This window comes from Cyprinodon variegatus, unplaced genomic scaffold (genome assembly GCF_000732505.1).
Source record: "Cyprinodon variegatus isolate N-32 unplaced genomic scaffold, C_variegatus-1.0 Scaffold202, whole genome shotgun sequence".
Taxonomy (NCBI): Eukaryota; Metazoa; Chordata; class Actinopteri; order Cyprinodontiformes; family Cyprinodontidae; genus Cyprinodon; species Cyprinodon variegatus.
The window spans coordinates 418,088-437,868 of record NW_015150655.1 but is presented as its reverse complement, the minus strand read 5'-3'; the positions used below and the strand labels follow the sequence as shown (position 1 = coordinate 437,868).

General features: G+C 38.3%; 1 protein-coding gene across 11 annotated transcripts in view; it reads left to right on the top strand.

The window, feature by feature from the left end:
• The first annotated feature begins 465 nt into the window (after window positions 1-465).
• Window positions 466-19,781, top strand: part of celf4 (CUGBP, Elav-like family member 4) — a 137,702-nt gene continuing 118,386 nt past the window's right edge. For 8 of the 11 annotated variants that reach the window (XM_015379883.1, XM_015379890.1, XM_015379888.1 and 5 more), the window contains exon 1: window positions 466-1,207. In XM_015379883.1, the coding sequence (XP_015235369.1) occupies window positions 727-1,207 (481 nt within the window). In that variant the 5' untranslated portion in view covers window positions 466-726. The remainder of the gene's footprint in view (window positions 1,208-19,781) is intronic. The other 3 variants (XM_015379887.1, XM_015379889.1, XM_015379885.1) reach the window with 1 other exon arrangement.

Sequence of the window (19,781 nt, the reverse complement as noted above, 5' to 3'; positions counted from 1 at the left end):
CGGCTCTCTGCTGCTCCCCTCACTGGTAGAATGAGCGAAGAAAGAGAGTTAATCTTATGTGAACTCAAAATGAAAAGCGGGTTTCAAGCAATGTCTACATGTTCAATAGTTCTATTATATGTAAATTGATGCAGACGTGCAAAATATTTTCATTTCTTTTAGAGATACACTTCTTAATCGTCCTATTTGACATGAAGTTGGTGGATGAGCCGTTATTTGCTCTGAGTTGGAGCACAAAGGACCGTATTCTCTATATTTCTCTATTTATAGACCCTCTTCCCTCGATGGAATGTACCAATGGCTCCGCACGTAAGAAACAGGGGGAGAGAAAATGGTTCAGTTTATAAATAGTGAGGCGAAAGCGCTCCCCTTTCACTCGAAACTCCCCGCTGCTCTGGCAAACATTGCCCCTCCTGTCCGTTTAAACCGAGAAGACACCCATACCAAGTCCTCAAAGCAAAAAAATAAAAAAAAATAAAAGGGTGCCAAGAAGCTGGGACGGAGGAACGTGGGTGTAAATAGACAGTGAACGTTGTTGCTCTCTCTCTCTTTCTCTCTCTCTCTGTCTCCCTCCCTACCCTTCTCCTTTCCTCTCCTTCTTTCTCTCTTTTATGAAATCAATGAACGAGTTATTGGGTAGGACATAAATATAAGGAATCAAAGCCTCTATCGGGACCAACTGGGCACTGCACGCTTTTTTTGATATGAGTCTTCGCTGCACGCTACATGTGTTTTCCAATCATTGTAAATACTGGCTTTGATAGGACGAGAGAGGACCCTCTCTGGCACGGCTTGGTCTTGGAACCCAAATTTTCTCCTTTCTTTTTATTTTTTTATTTTCCCTCTTCTTCAAAAACGACTCTCCGCCCGTCGCCGTCTGCCGCCGTTGTCCTGCATACATCCCCAACTCTCCCCGCGGCAGGTCAGAAGATGGCAACTTTAACCAACGGGCAGGTGGACGGCGCGGTGCACGGTGTCGGCGTCGGTGTCGTGTCTGCCAACACGAACGGGCTCGTGAACGGATTAAGCCACAGCTCAGCGGGATGCCCAGCCACCATACCCATGAAGGACCACGATGCCATCAAACTCTTCATCGGCCAGATCCCGCGCAACCTGGACGAGAAGGACCTCCGGCCCCTCTTCGAGGAGTTCGGCAAGATCTATGAGCTCACTGTGTTGAAGGACCGCTTCACGGGCATGCACAAAGGTGGGTCTAACTTCCTCCGCTCATCTCAAGGCTCCAGCGAGCGAAGGGTAGGAATTTGGCACACATGACGCACGGATGGGAGACTAATAGTGCGCAAATGGTGGCAATTTTTGAGACCTCTAAATGACTTTCTTGCTTTTGTTTTTGTTATTTATTTTATTGGATTATTGATTTATTTTTATTTTTTTTTTGCATTTTGGAAATTGATGACAGATCTTCTTAAGACCTGACGTCGATGTTTCAAAGTCACCTTAATGTGCAGAACCATCACGTGAGTGGCCCAAAAGGGAGTCACGAAAGCATACGTTAAAGAGGGAGCGTGGGTTGTGTGATTAGCAGAACAGCTCAGCTGCCTGTTACACTATCGGTGTGTGAGAGAGTGCGCGTGAATGGGGGGCAGGGGATAGTGCACGTGCGTACGAACGTGCAACAGCACTATGAAAGGCCCTATGACTATACAGCTGTGTCTACTGAAATAAAATAAAAAATTCTATAGACTAATGAGAATATTTTTGGTTCATTCTACGAACTAAACATAGTGTTTTCTTCCATTTATAAATACCATATGTGTTTTTTTTTAAGATTTTTTTTAAAGAAAATTAAAAGATCAATATATTAAAATGTAAGGAGAAAATGCTGTGTTTTTAGAGCTTATGCTTAACAATAATATTCTAATGTTTTCACTAATTAAAGTTAATATCTAACAAGCTTTGAGTGGAAACCCCTTTTTTTGATCGCACCTTGAGCGCCTTTCCTATTGGGCTCATATGAACAACCAAGCCACATTTGCTTTCCTCTTGTAAACTGTTGAGTTTATTGTACTTTTCTAAGTAATTCCGCTTCTCAATCATTATCGGAAACTCAGAACCGTATTTTAACTTACATCTGAAAACAGTAAAAATCTGGCACTGTTTGAAGTCTTTTTAAATGTGATGCCAGAACAAGTACAGAGACCTATTCTCTTCACTTCTGGTCTCCTGAGTTGTGTGAAGCATATGCAGCTTTGCCCCTCTCCCATCTGTTGCTACACACTGCATGTCAGCTGCAGAGAGGGCTACTACGTTTTTCTCATCTTTAATAGAAAGACATTTTTTTGTGTAAGGTAAAGGAGCCACCTATGGATGAGAGGGATGGACCACAATATTTATTACATTTTGTGTTTTCATTGGGATGAAAGTAGAAGAAAAATATTATTCCAACATTTTTGCTATAAATATTTACTCTATAGATTCGTTATTTATATTAAGCAAAAGCTAACATTCTAAAAACGATAGTGTTTCTTACCAGGTAGATGATATGACACCTACCATACCCGGCATTCATCCCTAATCTCAGTAGTTTAACTGCTTTCAATTTGTACTTGGCAAATTATGATACTGTACACCTGTATAACTGTTATTGTAGTCTTGCTACCTGAGCAGATAGCCTGACTGATGGACCAGTTAATATTAGGTTTTTAGACTTATCTTACTCTATATCAAGCTAAATTAATATTTTTAGTATTTCAATTATTAGTATTTTTTTGCCTTAGTCTTTAAAGGAACAATCATACAACAATAAAATCCCACTGCATTGATATCAGTGCTGTATTTAATCAATATATATATAATTACATGTTGCTGTTTGATGATGTTATACACTTTTGCATAGATAGTGTGAATGTAAGAATGTGGTATTTTTACTTACAGTTGAAAAGAAAAACGAACATCATAATGAACCACGCCTAGGTTGTATCTTAAACGTTTTAAGCTTTTTAAAGTGTTCAAACACACTGAAATCTCCAGACTTTTCCATCTTCTGACTTTTCATCTATTAAAGAAAAGTTTTACAATGGAACAATGGAATTATTTCCTTTTTTTCCAGTAAAAGAAGGTTATTTACTCTTACTCAGTTTGTGGTAGTAAATATTGACATTTATTTCAACAGTTACCCCTAAATCTAAAAACAGATGCATACAGTAGTTATATCAGTGATAATTATTTTTAGAATAAGAATAATGATGAACATACTAGCTCTACTATCCATGCTCATAGCTTTTCTTCTCTCATTTATTTTCTTCTGACTCTTAAGGTTAAGTTTTTTTTTTTTAACTATTTGAAAATATCCAAAGCGATCCGTTGAAACTAGGGTTTCAACTAACGAGTATTTCGCTAATTGATTTATCTGTCGATCTTTTTTATTTTATTAATCGATAAATAATCAGACAATCAAAGGTTCTTTAAAGAAGACCTTTTACAAAATTAAAACAGGTGAAACTAAAACTTTTCCAATTAAGGAGTTCTTGATAGTTCTGGATTGACAGACAAAAATGTTTTTTATCTTAAACGCAAAATGTTTATATATTTTTTTCCACAGTTTTGATAGAATTACTGTTCTTAGTGGGTTGCTCTACCAGCTAAAGGCATGTTTTAGAGTCTCTATACTACAATTCATGATTAATCGATTACTAAATTAGTTGACGATTATTTCAATAATCAATTAATCACGATTAATCTGATTAATAGTTTCAGGCCTAGCTGAAATGACTATGTCATATTCACCAGAACCTGTGAAGTAACATGCTTTGTAGTATAAAGTGCCCAAGGATTTAAAAATGACCAAGAGCAGGATTAAGTAATAGTTTACAGAATTCATATGAAATAACAAAAATGGTTATTAAAGGTACATTTATGACGAAATGTTACAAAAGAAAAACAATGCTGCTTCTGTGTAAAAGCACAATTTTGATTGTTAAAGCAGCTTTTCTCGAAAAACAATATTATTTAGTTTTCCCTGAAAAAAGAAAGAGCAGATCCACGTATATCTCACTGCATGTTCCCTTATCTCACTTATCAAGTTTAAATCATATAAGATATTTTACTTTAGTCTTATAACCATAGCTGACAGGATAAAACAAGTTTAAGTAACGTGGCCTTTTTTTAACGACTAATAAAGCACCATCTTCTAAAAATAATGATGGTGCTTTAACTCTCTTTTTTTTTATTTTTCTCTCTCAAGGGAAGGGTTATTCTCTGCAAATGGCCATCTAATGAGAGGTCACTAATTGATCTGCTGTACCTGCGGAACATCTCCCAGAGGAGTACGGAGCACGAACAATGAGCTGCCACACTGCAAAAAAATGTATTTTGGAAGGTGCTACATTTCTAGCCATTAAATGTGTTTATATCTAATCTAACATGCCAATGTATAATTGCAGGGTTAGCTTTTAAGTTCTAATTCTATTTTGTAAAAAAATAAATCCTAACAAATCTTTTAAATCAGAATTTAGATAAAGGATTTACCGTGCTCAGATCAGAAAGTGTTGAGGCTCAATGATATAAATGAATATGTCAGTTTAGTAAAAGTCTATAATTGCCATCAGACTTGTGGATAAGATAATTAGGACTACAGTTAAACTTGAACGTTAACCTACACAGCTCTGCAGTAGCCATTGCTCATCAGCCACTTTGCAAGGTACACCTTGCTAGTACTGGGTTTGACCCCCTTTTGTTTTCAGAACTGCCATAATCCATTATGGCGTTGATTCATAAAATATTGGAAATATTCTTTGGAGAGTTTGGTCCATATTGGCATCATAGTATCACACAGATCTGGCAGATTTGTCGGGCTGCACATTCATGATGTGAATCTCCTCTACCATCACATCTCAAAGTTGCTCTATTGCATTGAGATCTTGTGACTGTTGAGGCAGTGTGAGCACAATGAATCAGTGTCATGTTCAAGTAAACAGTCTGAGATGATTTTATGACTCTTTATGTCATGGCAGATTATTCTGCTGGTTACTCTCTGATTATAAAGGGATGGATATGGTCAGCAACAATACTCAGATAGGCTGTGGTGTTGATATGATCCTCATTTGGTACTATGGAGCCCAAGACGTGCCAGGAAAGTATCCCCCACACAATTACACTACCACCACCAGCCAGAGACACAGTCACAGCAAAAACCGAGACTCATCACACCAGGCAATGAATTCCCAATCTTCTATTGTCCAATTTCGATTAGCCTGTTTATAATTATAGCCTCAGTTTCTTGTTCTTAGCTGACAGGAGTGGCACCCGGTGAGTTCTTCTGCTGCTGTAGCCCATCCACCTCAAGGTTTGTCATGTATATTCTGAGATTACTCGTTTGTAACGAGTGCTTATTTGATTTACTGATGCCTTTCTATCAGCTCTACCTATTCTGACCTGTGACATCTAGAAGGCATTTGCATCCACAGAAATGCTGTTTTATGAATATTTTCTCTTTTTCTGACCATTTTCTGTAAGCCCTAGAAATGGTTGTGCGGGAAAATCCTAATAGATCAGCAGTTTCTGAAATACTGCGACCAGCACCAACAACCATGTCTCATTCAAAGTGACTTAAATCACCCTTCTTCTCCATTCTGATGCTCAGTTTAACTTCCGCCAATCACCTTGGCAATGTCTACAGGCTTAAATGCATTTAGTTGCTGCCATCGGATTGGCTGATTAGAAATTTGTGTAAATGATCAGTTTGACAGGTGTAAATAAACCTCAACCTAATAAAATTACTGCTGAGCGCTAAGCATAGCTTAGCTGTGTTTGTCATGTTGGAAGATTAATAGATTAATCAAAAGTTTTCATACAGCTTTGACATTTAGCAACAGCTCTTTTGCTAAAGGAAATGTGCTAGCAAGCTGAGAATCATAGCTGCAAGATTGTTGTTGTCATCTTACAGCTCAGTTTAGCTAAGCTTCTTCATCAGGAAAAAGGTTTAGATGCTATGATTTTTTAGAATAAAGAAATAGGTTTGCATTCATCTTAAGTTAGTTTAGCAAATCCACAAAGCTTGATTTAAAGCTAAAAGGGAAGTTTAGCTTTTTAGCCAGTCATTATTAATTTTCATTGTTAATCGTTACAGGTCAAAGAATAGCTAGAACAGATTTTAAAGTCCATCTCTATTTTAGAAATGTGTGTTGTTATATACTTATATGATGTCAACACAAATATCGGCCAAAATCTACTCTAAGAAAATGTATGCCAGGTGTTACACTGTTTAATAACTGAGCTGTCTTAGCTTATTTTATCAGCGCAACATTAGCTACGTTTACATGGACACAAATAATCGGATTGAAGGCCTGATCAGATCAAAAATGTTTCATGTAAACATGTCAGCCTGAAGATTCTAATCCGATTCGGTCCGATCGGAAATAAATTTAATTCCGAAAGAGAGAGGTAGTTTTTGCCGATCGCCATTCTGATAGGCGTCCATGTAAACACCCATTCGGATCTTAAGAGTAAAATAATCTTCACTGCGCATGTGTGCGACGTCAGCGTGACGTTTTTCCGCCAGGAAACCACCGGTCGCTCTCGCTCTTGTTGTGAACAACATGGCGGGGGGAGTCTAGGAACGCCGACTTATACATTCAAGTTCTTTTAAAGCTGCAGGAAGCAGGAATTTATCCTCCTCCTCTTCCTCTTTTCTCTCTCCACAGCCCACTCGCTCTCTCACGCCGGTTCAATCGCTCATTCTCTACATTTTCTCTCGGACATTTCGCTGCCAAGCGCTTTTTTCCTCCTCTCTTCGTTTTTCTTTCTGCTCGCTCCGAGCGCATCGTTTGTCAGGCCTCCCAAAAACCAGACGCAGACAGAACTGCCAAGTTTGGCAGGAAGTTCTGCGCATGCTTAGAAGGTTTAATCTGATCCAACGCTTGGTACATGTATACACACGTCATGATCGGATCATTTCATTTAGTGTCCATGTAAACGGAGATTTTGAATTTCCGATCAACCAAAGACTGGATCGGATCGGGGAAATTTTGCGCATGTAAACGTAGCTAGTTAAGACCTTCAAGAGCTTTTTCTTTCTGATATAAACTGGGTTAGGAATTGATAATGATATATAAACAATTTCAGAGGGTGGAGATTGTTTGCAGGCATGGAAAGAAACCAAAGAGGTGGGAGAAGGTGTGTGTGCAGAAACGACGCTATCTGTTATTAATAGTCCAGCTGTAGCAGTGACTCCCTCTTGGATGGTTAATCACCAGCGGCCCCAGAACTATTGGTACTGCTTGCCAACTGATTCTAAGAACTGTCTTTTCGACGCGATATACAGCCCTGCTTCGCAGACATGGGCTCCTGCTTTCATTAGTGAGCCCCCGCTGTGCTCATATTTTAACTAGCTGGAGGCACTATACTCCTTTAGCTTGCCACCTCGCTGGCTGACTGCAAGCTGTTTGAAGGCCATGTTTCCTTCACTGCCTCCCTACACCTTCCTGAGGTTCCCATGGAAGTTTTCCAAATTAGCAGTAAAAGACAGCACGACCCGCACATTACAGGCAAAGTGACTCACTGTGTGTGCTTCAGTCATATGGCAGTGTTAAAGCCTTTTGCTGAATAAAATATACCAGGTAACAAAAGAGGCTTAGTGTAAACGAGAAGAGGCATTATTAAAACTATTTTACCTAGAAAGTCCTTTTTTCATTATCTTCTCCTTTGCATTAGAAAAAAAAAAAAACATTAGTCAACCCTTGCCAATTCTATGTTCAAACATATTGATTGGGAGCAAGGAATTCAGCCTTTTTTTTCAGCTGCTCCTCCTGCTGTTTCTCTAAGCCAATTTAGATAATTTGCCATTTTTTTTCTAACCCTGTTATGGAGCAAAGACTTTAGATCTGAGGGCACTGTGACCCGTAAAGGTATAACATGCTCCGTTGGAATGAAGTCTGCACTGCCCACCAGTGTAGGACGATCCACTCTTCCCTTTTTTCCTCCTTTTCATTAACTCTATTTGACACCTGATGTGATGCCTGTTACAGTGCATTGTGTTTTGTGCATCTGCTCCTGTCGGAGACTGGAGACGATCAGCTCAATTTTCCTCATATCTTTATCATAGGTTTTTTACTCATATAAACGGTTTACTTGTTTTGTTTTTTATAATGGAGTATCATATATATGACAAGTTCATTTAACTTTAGCTTTTCAGTGGGCAGGTCAGGTACTGGAATCAAGATATACCAAAGTTTTAGCTACATGGAACTTCAGAGAAAGTTTTTTCTCCCAGAGTTAACAAGTGAGCTTGTCTTTATATTGCTGTATAAATGCAGCTTTTTTCTTCACAAGCTTATCATACAAAGAAAATCCCATACCAAGAACTACTGTACCTTACTAGTATAATGTTACCGCTCAAAAAATAGACCCCTATTATGGCTATTGTCAGCCATGCAAGTGATACTATGCCCATAACCCTTCCCATAATGACTCTATGTATCACTAGTAATCTAGTCTTTGGGGTTGTGTTTGCTGGAATGGGAGAAAGGGAGGAGGGAGGCCAGGGAACAGGGGTCAGCTGAGCTTGATAGCGGGCACCGGGACACCAGCGTGGGCCTACATCCTCTCAATGATTTTATTTCTTTCCCCTTTGTGACCAAGCCATGCTAATAGAGGCCATTTATTATGGTCACCGTTGTGCTGCTGCTACCAAGCACAACAGGGCTTAGCAGCATGGCAAGCACAAAGAGCCGGCCCTTTCTCCTCTCACTGGCAATGCAGCATGAGAGGTGGGGATCTGTTTAAAAGGAGTAGGTGTAGAAATGATTGCTCGAACCATTCATCAGCCCAGATTTTATGTCGTAATCACTGCGGCAATTGAGATGTGATGATATGGAGATGACATTTAATAAGTGGAGCTACTGTTTATCACCGATACATCTCCGCGTAGTGTTTGCGTTCGTAGCCAGACCTTTACCTTGTAAGTTTTTTTTTTCATTTCTTAGCAAATGCAAATGCAGCTGTCACCAAGACTGTTTTATTGCAGTTGCTTCATCTGGAAGTAATTTGATTCAAGTAATGTATGTGTCCTTGGTCAAGCTAAATACATTTGGAGCAGCCCTCACCATAGGCTCAGACAGTTAAAGTAGTTAGAAAGCCAGAAAGTTGCTCAAAGTCAAAGCAATTGTCGAAATCTCATTTAAAGTTGGGCTTAATCGCCTATGTTGACCTGACAGGTGGCATAAACAAACATACTAGGCCACTGGTCTTCAAGTGTAGATCACAGCGTATATCAAAGGTCGCTCCATTATGGTTCGACTTTTACAAAGGAAAGGTATTCATAAGCCTTTAACCTTTGCACATTTGGTCATCGCATAACCTCAGACATAAAAGTGTTTCATAAAAATGTACAACAAAAATAAAAGCATAATTATTATGTGGAAGGATAATGGGTTATAAATAAAGATCTAAATACCTTGAAGACGAGACATTCTGAAAACACAGAGACATTTTTGTGGGTTTGTCTCTACAAGCTTTGTCTGTTTAGAGACTGAATTGTTTTCCCATTACTCTTTGTGAAATTACTCAAATATGGTTTAATGAAATAATTTCATTGCAGGTATGTCTAGGATTGTTGTTTCTCTAGATGTTTAATTTCTGTCCAATTTTTTTCTGCCTTACCAAAATATTTTCACAATTGCCTTGTATTTGACTCAAAAAATTTTACCATCTCTATAACAAGAGGTCAAAAAATGTAATGGAGGAGGTATGTTTTGTGATGTTGGTAAGAGGTGTGCATGTTATCATTAATGACTCAACTACAAACAAAGTCGCATAAAGAGCATTATTCATGCTTGCTGACAGTGCAAAACCATCCAGCACTGGGTTCTTTTGGATTTTTTCATGTGTCTGTATAGGGACGACTTTGGCATGATTTTTACTCTTGCAACTAACTTGTGGCTCCATTCAAGGACGAAAAGCAAATTGAGATTACAAATATAAACATCTAAATACATCTTATGATTTAGCCAATAAATATCACCATGATGAACAGATTTGGCATAAATTTATATTTTCTGTTACTGGATGATGGATTAATTAGGGCTATGTAACTGTCGTCAACCTCCGCTTTATCCAGGAACGGGTCACAAGGGAGCAGTCTCAGCAGAGCCTCCCAGACTTCCCTTGATGTGCTCCCAGGCTAACAGAGAGATATTGTCCCTTTCAGCGTGTCCTGTTTCATCCTCTGTGCCTCTTCCCTGTTGAACGTGCCTAGAAAACCTCCCAAGGGATGCGTCCAGGGGGCATCGGAAAAAGATGTCCAAGCCACCCCAACTGACTCCTCTTTTTGTGGAGCAAAAGTGACTCTACTTCGAGCCTAAGAGAGTGCCCAATAACCCTTCAGAGAAAGCTCAGTTCAGGCACTTGTATCTGGGTTCTCGTTCTTTCAGTCATGATCCAGATTTCATGAACATAGGCATGGGCTAAATCGAGAGCTTTGCCTTTTCACTCAGCTCTCTCTTCACTATCAACAGACTTGTTTAGCAAATGCATTATAGCAGCCTGACTGATCTGACTATCAATATCCTGCTCCATTCTAACCCCCATTGGGACAGGACCTCTACACCAATCTAAAAGGGGCAAGCCACCTTTTTCTGGTCCAGAGCATGGCCTCGGACTTAGAAGAAATGATTCTCATCCCGACCGCTTCATACTCGGCTTTGAACTGTTCCAGTGCATTCTGTAGGTCTTGGCATGAGAGAGCACTCAGAATCATGTCATCTGCAAAAAGCAGGGGCAAAGTCTGCTGGTCCTCAAACGAGAACCCCTCCTGCCCTTGGAAAATCTAGAAATCTTGTCTGTAAAGGTTATGAACAGGACAGATGACGTAGGGCAGCCCTGTCGAAGTCCAACATGCACAGGGAACAAGTCAGGCTTAATGGCAATCTCCTGAAGGTGGGGTTCAACAATCAACCGGGCTCTTCTCTCCAGGACCCTCGCATAGGCCTTCTTGAGGTGGCTGAAGACTTCTTATGCAGGGGAAACTCACCCCAGTCTGCCTATCTCGGTGCACTGTCCCATCCCCATACAATATTCAAGAACCCGTTCAAGTAAGGCTATGTGAGATGGTCATAGATTGGGATTATTTAATCCTACAGTACAGTAAGTTTTCTTTCAACATTTCTAGAACTTTCACCCTGACCTTTTTTCTGTGTTTATTTCTGCTCGGGATTTATGTTCTTTAAAAAATCTCTGAACAGCTACAGCTACATTTTCTATTCAGATGACCTTTGACTGCAATTTGTTGCCTAGACATCATTGTGGAATATTAGAGTAAATGTAGCAAAAAGAAAATATTTGCAGTTTTTATATTTTTTATTAGTGAAAAAATAGTTTTGGGCAAGGAGCACATCAATGCTACGAAAGTAATAGAAATGACAATGCAGTTAAAAGAACACTTGTAATCTCCCCATACTAATGACTGTTTTTGCTAGAAATAGGTTGTGCGTGTGGTCGGGGAGTATTATAATTAGAGCAGGTATAAAAACAATTTATGGTTTCCCTAAACACCTTTGTGTTGGTATTCCAGCCCTTTGTCTGACCATGTCGGGCAAGCAGATTCACAAATAGAACAGATCGTTGGCCAGGAAGTCACGATGCCAAGAACATGAAAGAACCATGCTGCGTCTTATTACAGGCAATTAAATATTACAGGTTTCCATCTGCAGCAATAGAAAAAGATGTCAAAAAATCGAAACTGACTTTGAACAAAGAAAGAAGGCAGGCTGGGCTGTGTTTCTTCGTCCTGCAGGTCTCAGTTTATGCAGCAGGAGTTTCGTTCAAACAATTTCACTCGGGTTGCATCATCCCCTCAGTAGGATGATTCTCCCTCCTCCTCCTCCTTCTCCTCCTCCTCTTCCTTGCCCGTTTGGCTTGGGATGCCTCTATGAGTGATTGTATGAGGGTGTGTTAATGTGCTCCTTCTCTGCCTGGCCCAGAAAGCTCTGCACAGCTCAGTTCAGAATTCAGCTTTGTGACCTGCTTCCTGCAGAAGATGGATTGCAACTGATTTTGAGCTTTGTGTCATGTATGTGTGACATGTCATAACATCCCATAAACTAAGCTCAAAGACTAAGAGCTACAAAACTTACATCTTCTTGCTTTCTGCCAGAGCCAGAACTGCCAAGCACCAAGAGGTAAACCAAAGGTGGAGACAGAAGAGAATTATTTTTCAGAAGCAGCTTTTTCAAGGTAATGCTGCCTCTGCTGTCCATTATTATTGGAAAAGACTTGTCTGCTGGGGGGGCGGGCAGCTGATGGCCAAGCAGGGAGCCAGTTAGTCACAGTGAGAGATGGCTCGATAGGGCCAAAGGAACGGAGCGCTCGTGGAGCTCCCGCAAGGATTAGCATGCTAACAGCCGGTGTGGAGCTATGTGGCCTGTCAGCGAGTAGGAGCCCTCTGGCTTCTCTGACCTCACCAGTCCTCTCATTATAACCACTGACCTTTTCGTACGAACAGAGAAGCACTGTAAGGCATGCCTCTTCATCTCATTTAACTTTTCCTCAAGGAAAGTGATAAACACATATTCAGCATTTTAACTGCAACTTAATTACGAAACATGCTGTTAGTGTGCTAAAGAAGAAAAAGGCTGTGTGTTTTAAAATAGCTTTGAATAGAAATAAAAAAAACTTTTTTAGTACTTTTTTCCATTTACTTTGAAATCGTTTAAGTAAATAAGATTAAGAGTTCAATTTCCATGTACAGTGGGAGTTAGTGATATTATGGGGGGGAACAGGAGATCTTGTAACTGATGGGTTCTCGTTTTAAGCCCCTATCCAACTGTCTCTCTCCGTATTTTCTTGGGCAAGACATTTTTCCATCCTTATCTGCTGTTGGTGGTCAGAAGTCCAGGTGGAACAGATTATATGACCTCCTTATTTATGCTAGTCTGCCCCTGGGCATCTGTGGCTACATCCAAGCTTGCCACCATTAGCTGTCATACTATTTTTACATACAGCATTGAGTACACATTTCTAATCTTTTACACACGGATTTAAACCTTGTGCACCCTGATGTTACAGTATGTTCATACATTTTGATCTACATATCTTAATAGATTCCTTTACCCACCCTATACCCACCGATTGTTTCTATATAGGGTCGAGGGGTACCTGGTAACATGGGCAGGGTACAGAAAAAGTAACAAGGCTATCAAATGTACCGCTATGTAGCCCACATCAATGTTAACATATTCTTTGATAAAATTGTATTTCCACTTGAGTTGTTTGGGTTTTCTTTGCACCAATATCTTGAACAGCCTTGCACATTAGTTGGCTGATTTAAAGATTGCATAACTAAATCATGTGCAAACTTAGCATGCAAAAAGCTGACCTACTAATTGGTAATCCATCAGTTACCTAAAACCAACTGCTGCAGATATGTGTCATAGAAAACATTTCATTGAAAAATTCATAGAAAGAACAATCTTACTTTCTTTCTGAATAATGTAAAAATGTTTTTTGTTTGTTTTGTTTTTTTAGGTTTCATTGCTTAGATGAGCGAATCATTCCTGGCATTGAACCCTTCTGCTTTTAAGTGAATTTCTGTGGATTGTTGGCCTATAATGTTATGGAATCAATAATAGTTATGGAGTTTAAAAAATATGGGATTTGGCAAGGTGATACTGAAGATTTACAGGATTGATCTCTACTAGGCAGTTGACTATAAAAACATTATTTTAGGAATATATCAATAAGAGCAATTCTTTTTTGTAATACAAAAATGTGAGTGAATTTACAACACAAGAAAATTGCTCAAAAAGTTTTTGTAAGCACCTCTAACTTTGTTAAAACTAAATATTGATATTTTACCAAATATCATAAAGGAGTTTGCTGTGCAAAAAAAAAAAAAAAACTTTCTTGTGTTGCTGCCTAGTTTAATAGCCTGCAGCAGAATAAGAATGAAGTCTGCCTTAAAATGTTCATCCCTACTTTTCCTTCTTTCTATTTGTTTTCAATTCTTGCTCTTCTTTTCAACATTTTATCGCTCCATTGTACCTTTCTTTTACTCTTGTCTAAAAGAAAATCACAGATTTTGACAAGCGCTTCAAGGCAAGGTAAATGTTGTCAGTTTTCAAGGTGTTTTCTTCAGCAAACTGTGATTGTGCTTTGTTGGAATTTTAAAAAGAAACTTACAGTAAGACTCTGGATTTCTTAAATCTTTAGTCCAAAACCATTTCTAGACCTCCAATATTTAGATGTGATTTAGGTGGATCAATCTTCCCATTATCTTATCGATATCTCTGTATCTACTTAATGAAAAACTCCCCTCAAAATGATGCCAACAACACCTTGTTTTATAAGGGGGTGGTGTTTTGGTGGTGCACATAGGACAGAAAGTTTTGTTCTCATCTGACCACAGAGACCTCTTCTAAAGGTTTGCTGTGTCTCTCTATAGTACGACATATGGGCAGAGAGGCTTTTATATGGCTCTTCTTACAATAACTCTCTTCTTTTAACTTAAATCTGGTTTGCACTGATTTATTACCTTATTATTTACCCTTTTCTAGTTGTAATGGACTTAATGATGTTTGTTCACCAATGTTCTCCAAAAATATCTCGTCTTCACAGAATAGCTGCATTTATGAGGGATCGCCTTGGAGTCAATGAGTCGATGCAATCAACTGGTTTTCCTTAGATAGAAAACTTTGAATCAATCTGACTGTATGATCTGTTTGAAATGTCTATGTTAAGTGCCTTGAGATGTTTTGTGAATTGGTGCTATATAAATCAACTAAATTGAATTGAATTTATGCTGAGAATAAATCAAACATAGGAAGGTTTTATTTGACCTCTGGAGCAACTGGTTGCATTGGAATCTGTCTAAGGGTATCCGAGAGAAGGCGGTTGAACAAATGAACATCACATTTTCTTGGATTATTACTAATATCTAGTTTTGATAACAAAGAATACTTTGTGTTGGGTTGACGGAATAAGATCACAGTAAAATACTTTTCAGGTTGTTGCAGTTTGATGTAATGGTATTAATACGTTTTTAAGCCACTGTATGTAGTTCAAAGGGTAAAGAAGTGTTAATTTTTGAGAAGGCAGAAAATGTATTCCATCTGTAACTGAATTCAGAAAGGTATAGTTCATCCTTGGACAATATTAGAGGTTGTAACAAAGGCATCTTAATAAATTTAAAAACCTATTTATAAAGTTCCATTTGGGATGTTTGCATGCTATTGGTCACCTCTTTATAACTGCATGTGAAAATGTTCTACTTTAATTTCCATGCACAACAGTTTTAATTAATTTAAGTTCTTAATGTTGACTGGGCATAAATGCATTTCTGGCCAAAGCAAGGGATAAGGTTTGAGTCTGCAGGCAGCAGTGGGCCCAGCTGCAAGTCACTGCTGCAGAGGCTTTCCACGAAAACACAGCAGCATGACACAGCAGCAATATGAAATATAGAGCCAAAGTTTGTCACCAGCTAACTGTTGCAGTGACCCATTAATGCACCCTATGCTGGCATTAATTTTGATTATGCAGTCTGCTCCAAGACTTTTAGACTCCATCTAATGTACCTTCTATTTGTTAAATTGGATTCTCTGAAATCTGTTTCCACGTCAGATAAAGCAAATTGGTCTTTTTTTAAAAATATCTCAGTATCTCCAAAGCTTTTTGATGCAAGTAGTTTCAATTACCCTTTAAGACAATTCAAAGTAGTTGACTACACAGCCAGCAAATCACATGGCTTTAGTTGATTTATGGTTCATGGAAAGTTGAGTTGATGTTTATTCTTAACCAAAATGCTTAAGATAACTCAAAGTGGCGTATCTGGGTCTGTCTGGTAGGATATTTCGAAGCAGGGATTACATGAGCCGTGTACTGTTTGTCCCTGACAGAAAGTACGTCAAACAATGGTGAGCATGTGCGCCTTGTCAGGGCAGACACATATTTAGCCTCCTCTGTGTGTGAGATCCTCCACCGAGCATCGACTGGCAGGTTTTACTGGCCCTGATTTAATTCACTTTCTCCCTTCATACCCATTTTATATCCCCTCCAATTAAAAATGCACCACGTTGACTTGTAAAAAAAAAAAGAAAAAAAAAAAAAAGGCCGGTAATGGAGGTTAGGGCTTTTAAAAAAAATCCCTCTCAATTATTCAAATCCAGGTTCTATTCAGAAAATGTGGGAGGATTAATAAGTAATATGAACGTTTTTGAGGGTTTTGGTGACAAACCTGGTAAAGGATCAGTGAAAGCATCAGTCAAAAGAGAAGAAACACAAGTTACCTTGATGTTAAGCATGACAACTTTTCACTCCCAGAGTAAGAAATGCACATTTAGATAAACTGCAGTTAATTATTTTTGTTTTAAAGGGAATCCTTTTTGTTATCACTTTGCTCAGAGCATTTGTAAAAATGATTAATTTCACACTGAATAAGGTTATAAATATTTTATGTTTACAGCAAGACATTGTCCCATTTTCCTGCCTCCAGAACAATGAATAGCACTGCAGTCTTATTTTGTTAACTCTTGTATTGTTTTATATTGGGTTTAAGAATAATTTATTTCATATGTTGATGAGAACACTTTAAATAGTTATCAGTTAACTTATTTGATCAACATAGTTGGATTTAGTTTAGTTTTCTTTCTTTCTTTTAGTGATAACTTTTAAAAGAGAATAGTTTGTATTTATAATGTTGTTAAAAGAGAATGTTTAAAAAAAGTACAGTTCACATTCCTAAATATTATTCATGTCAATGAATAGACACAGTCAATTTTTTCACTTTTGTGTATAAAATACTTTTTCTTTTAATTGAAAATTATTTGTATATATTTTCATATGTATACAAATGATTTTATATACTTTTAATTCAAAAAGCAATGATTTTATTTTACCAAATTGTTCAGAACACCACTGGAAATGTGCACTTTTAAATATTGTATATGTTCATGGAGAGACGTGTAGTTTTCCTTTGTCCAAAACTGTGCTGAGCTGTGCATTTTTGCTTTCAGTTATAACCATTCAAATCATGTTGGCATAACACGGAGGAAAGGAACATAAAGGCTTTATGCTGTCCTGCTGGTTGGTTAGCAGATAGACCAAAACATATCGCTGCAGAGGGAGATGGTGCAAGAGAGCGTAAAACGACAAGAAGCTCAAGACAGGGAGGGAGCAGGAGAGAAGGAAGGAGAATTACAGAGTTGGTGAAACAGGGATGATGTAAGAGAATGCATGAAAAGAGACAAGGGGGATCCATAGAGGAGAGTTTGGGTGGGGGCAGCACACATAGAAAGAGAGAGGAAATCAAGAGGCAGAGTAATATGAAAAAACGAAAAGAGCTGAGACAGTAAAGAGACACTAAAAATGTTGGAAATCAGAGATTGTCCAATGTCAGGCTCAGAGTGAGTCAAATGAATTAAAGGCCAATGGAAGGGGCTGAAAGGAAACGCCGGTTACAGAAGGAGAAAGAGTGAGGGACTCCCAAAGACAGATGTCGCCGTCTCTAGCCCCGGCAGATTGATAGCTTCTGGCCTGCTTCCATGCCAGGCTCTGACCTCTCTGTCCTCTGTTGTAATTTATAGGCTGTGTTTTTCCAGATTTAAGCACCAATCTGTGGCCATCATGGCTCAAGAGGGGAGAATGACCTTCCTAAGATAAGAGCAGAATTAGACCCCCGCAGCTCCAAGCTGCCCTCTTGGGTAAATAAACAAGTACCCTCCATATCTGACAACATGTTAATGTGACAGCTCTTACTGTACCCTTGTTATACTTATGTTGAGGTGTCCTTTGTGATATAGAAAGATAGAAATGAAGAAGTTTATCTCCTGTCTCTACCCTTGAACTACCAAATACATTTTACTGATTGATTGTTTGATTGATATCCGATTGATATTTATATAATTGTTGTACCAACAAATTACTTCAGTGAGACTTTTCTGATCAGTATTTTTGGATAAATCAACAAATTTCTGAAATATTCTGAACTAAGGTTTTAAAAATTCCTACATTCATTAGAATCAATTTCTCATTTTGTTCAAATACATGTGGCAATACTGTATGTGTATAAAAGCTATTTGAGTGGTTGCAATCACTATTTGGGCTCGTTGTTAGGAAATATAACTGTTTATGACCCCAATCAAACCAAAATAACTATGATCCACCTTTATCCTGTACAGATGGAGTCATATAACAACATGCGCTTTCAGTGAACTGATTGCTATGTTTGTCAGGTCTAGTCGAGGTTTTTAGAGGATCCAAATGCAGAGATGGAAGCTGAGGTGGTTTATTGCAGATTTAATTATCTAAATGGTGGCAAATGAAGTCCACAAACCAAATACAGGAAACCAAAATCCACGAGACATCAGGGAAAACACACATTAGAAACTAAGAAACGACAAGGCCCCAGCAAACAGTAACTGAAGAGTAGCATAAAAAATGGGAGACTGAACAAAAACAGGAGTTGACAGAATAATCTGGATGGGAGTTAGGAAAAGGAGACTGACACAATAGGGCTTTTACTTCATTTCAGAGTTAACCCTGAGTCCCCAACATGATTTCTCAGATTAGAGAATCCTATTTGTGTTTTGAAAGGACAAAATGTGTTCCTCATAATCAAGATTTGATTATAGATTTGAGTGCTTATACTGTATAACTGGGTGACAAAATCAAGGTTTTTCTCTAACTATTTCCCCTCTTTTCTTCTGAATTTGCAAGTATTGAATTCCAATAAATGATTAACAATTAATGTTACTATATATGTATATTCTTTTTTTTTTAATAGATAAATTTTCATGCCCTGTAATTTGCTTTACATATTTATTTAATAACAATTTAGCTTTCCAGAGCTGTACATTTACTATTTCCATGTTATAAGATATTTTGACTAAAGGCTTAAGAGGACACTGCAGCTCTCTAAGGAGCAACTTTCAAGTTTTTCCTCACTGGGAAAATCTGCTCTTGTTGCTTAATGTATGATTCATTCCTCCCTTTACCCATCAAAAGAAAACCTTAAACTGTGTTGATTGTAAAATAAAGAAGAATTGTCTATGTTTGAAGGGTCCATAAGACTAACTTGGCTGAGGAGGCTCCTCAGCTCCGCTGCGTTCACACTTGCCCATTCAGAGCATTACCTCACTCTACAAATCAGCCCAGGGAATTATCTGGACAGAAAGTCTTCAGCAAATTATTTCAGACTTAGAGTTTAATGGCTTCAGAGGTCTCTTCTAGTCTCATACAGGTTTCCCGTGACACAGAGGTGATTAGTTTGGACCTTAAATATCAAAGCAGGAGATGGCAACCAGGCCAAAACTTAACCTACAGTGGGTGTTTTCACTCTGTTCTGTGTTTCTTTGAGCGTCTGTGTGAATTAGTCCATAACATCCTAAAAGCACAAAAGCAACACGTAATGAAGTATAAAATTGTAAAGCAGAGTTAGTTTCATCTAACTAGTGCTGGATATCAATGAATGTGCAGTCCATGATAGCAATATTCTATTCTACATATAGATACTGTGGGAACAAAATGCATAGAATAAATTGTTTGCATGGGGACGTTCACCCCAAGATGAAACTATTTTCTGCAACTTGCTTAGAGTGTTCTTAATTTTTTTTTTTATTAATACTCTGCCAAAGTAGCTATATTTTCTTACTGTATAGCCACAAATAGTCTTCCATTGCATGGGCTCCAAAACTAGACTTCTATTTTCAATTTTGTTAAATGTTCTATGAGTTATTTTATAAGTTTGAATAAATCACCAACTCCATATAATCAGCTGTAATGCTTTGAGTCATGTGGTCAATTATGCAAGCATAACCTTGCACATTGGGTTGTGT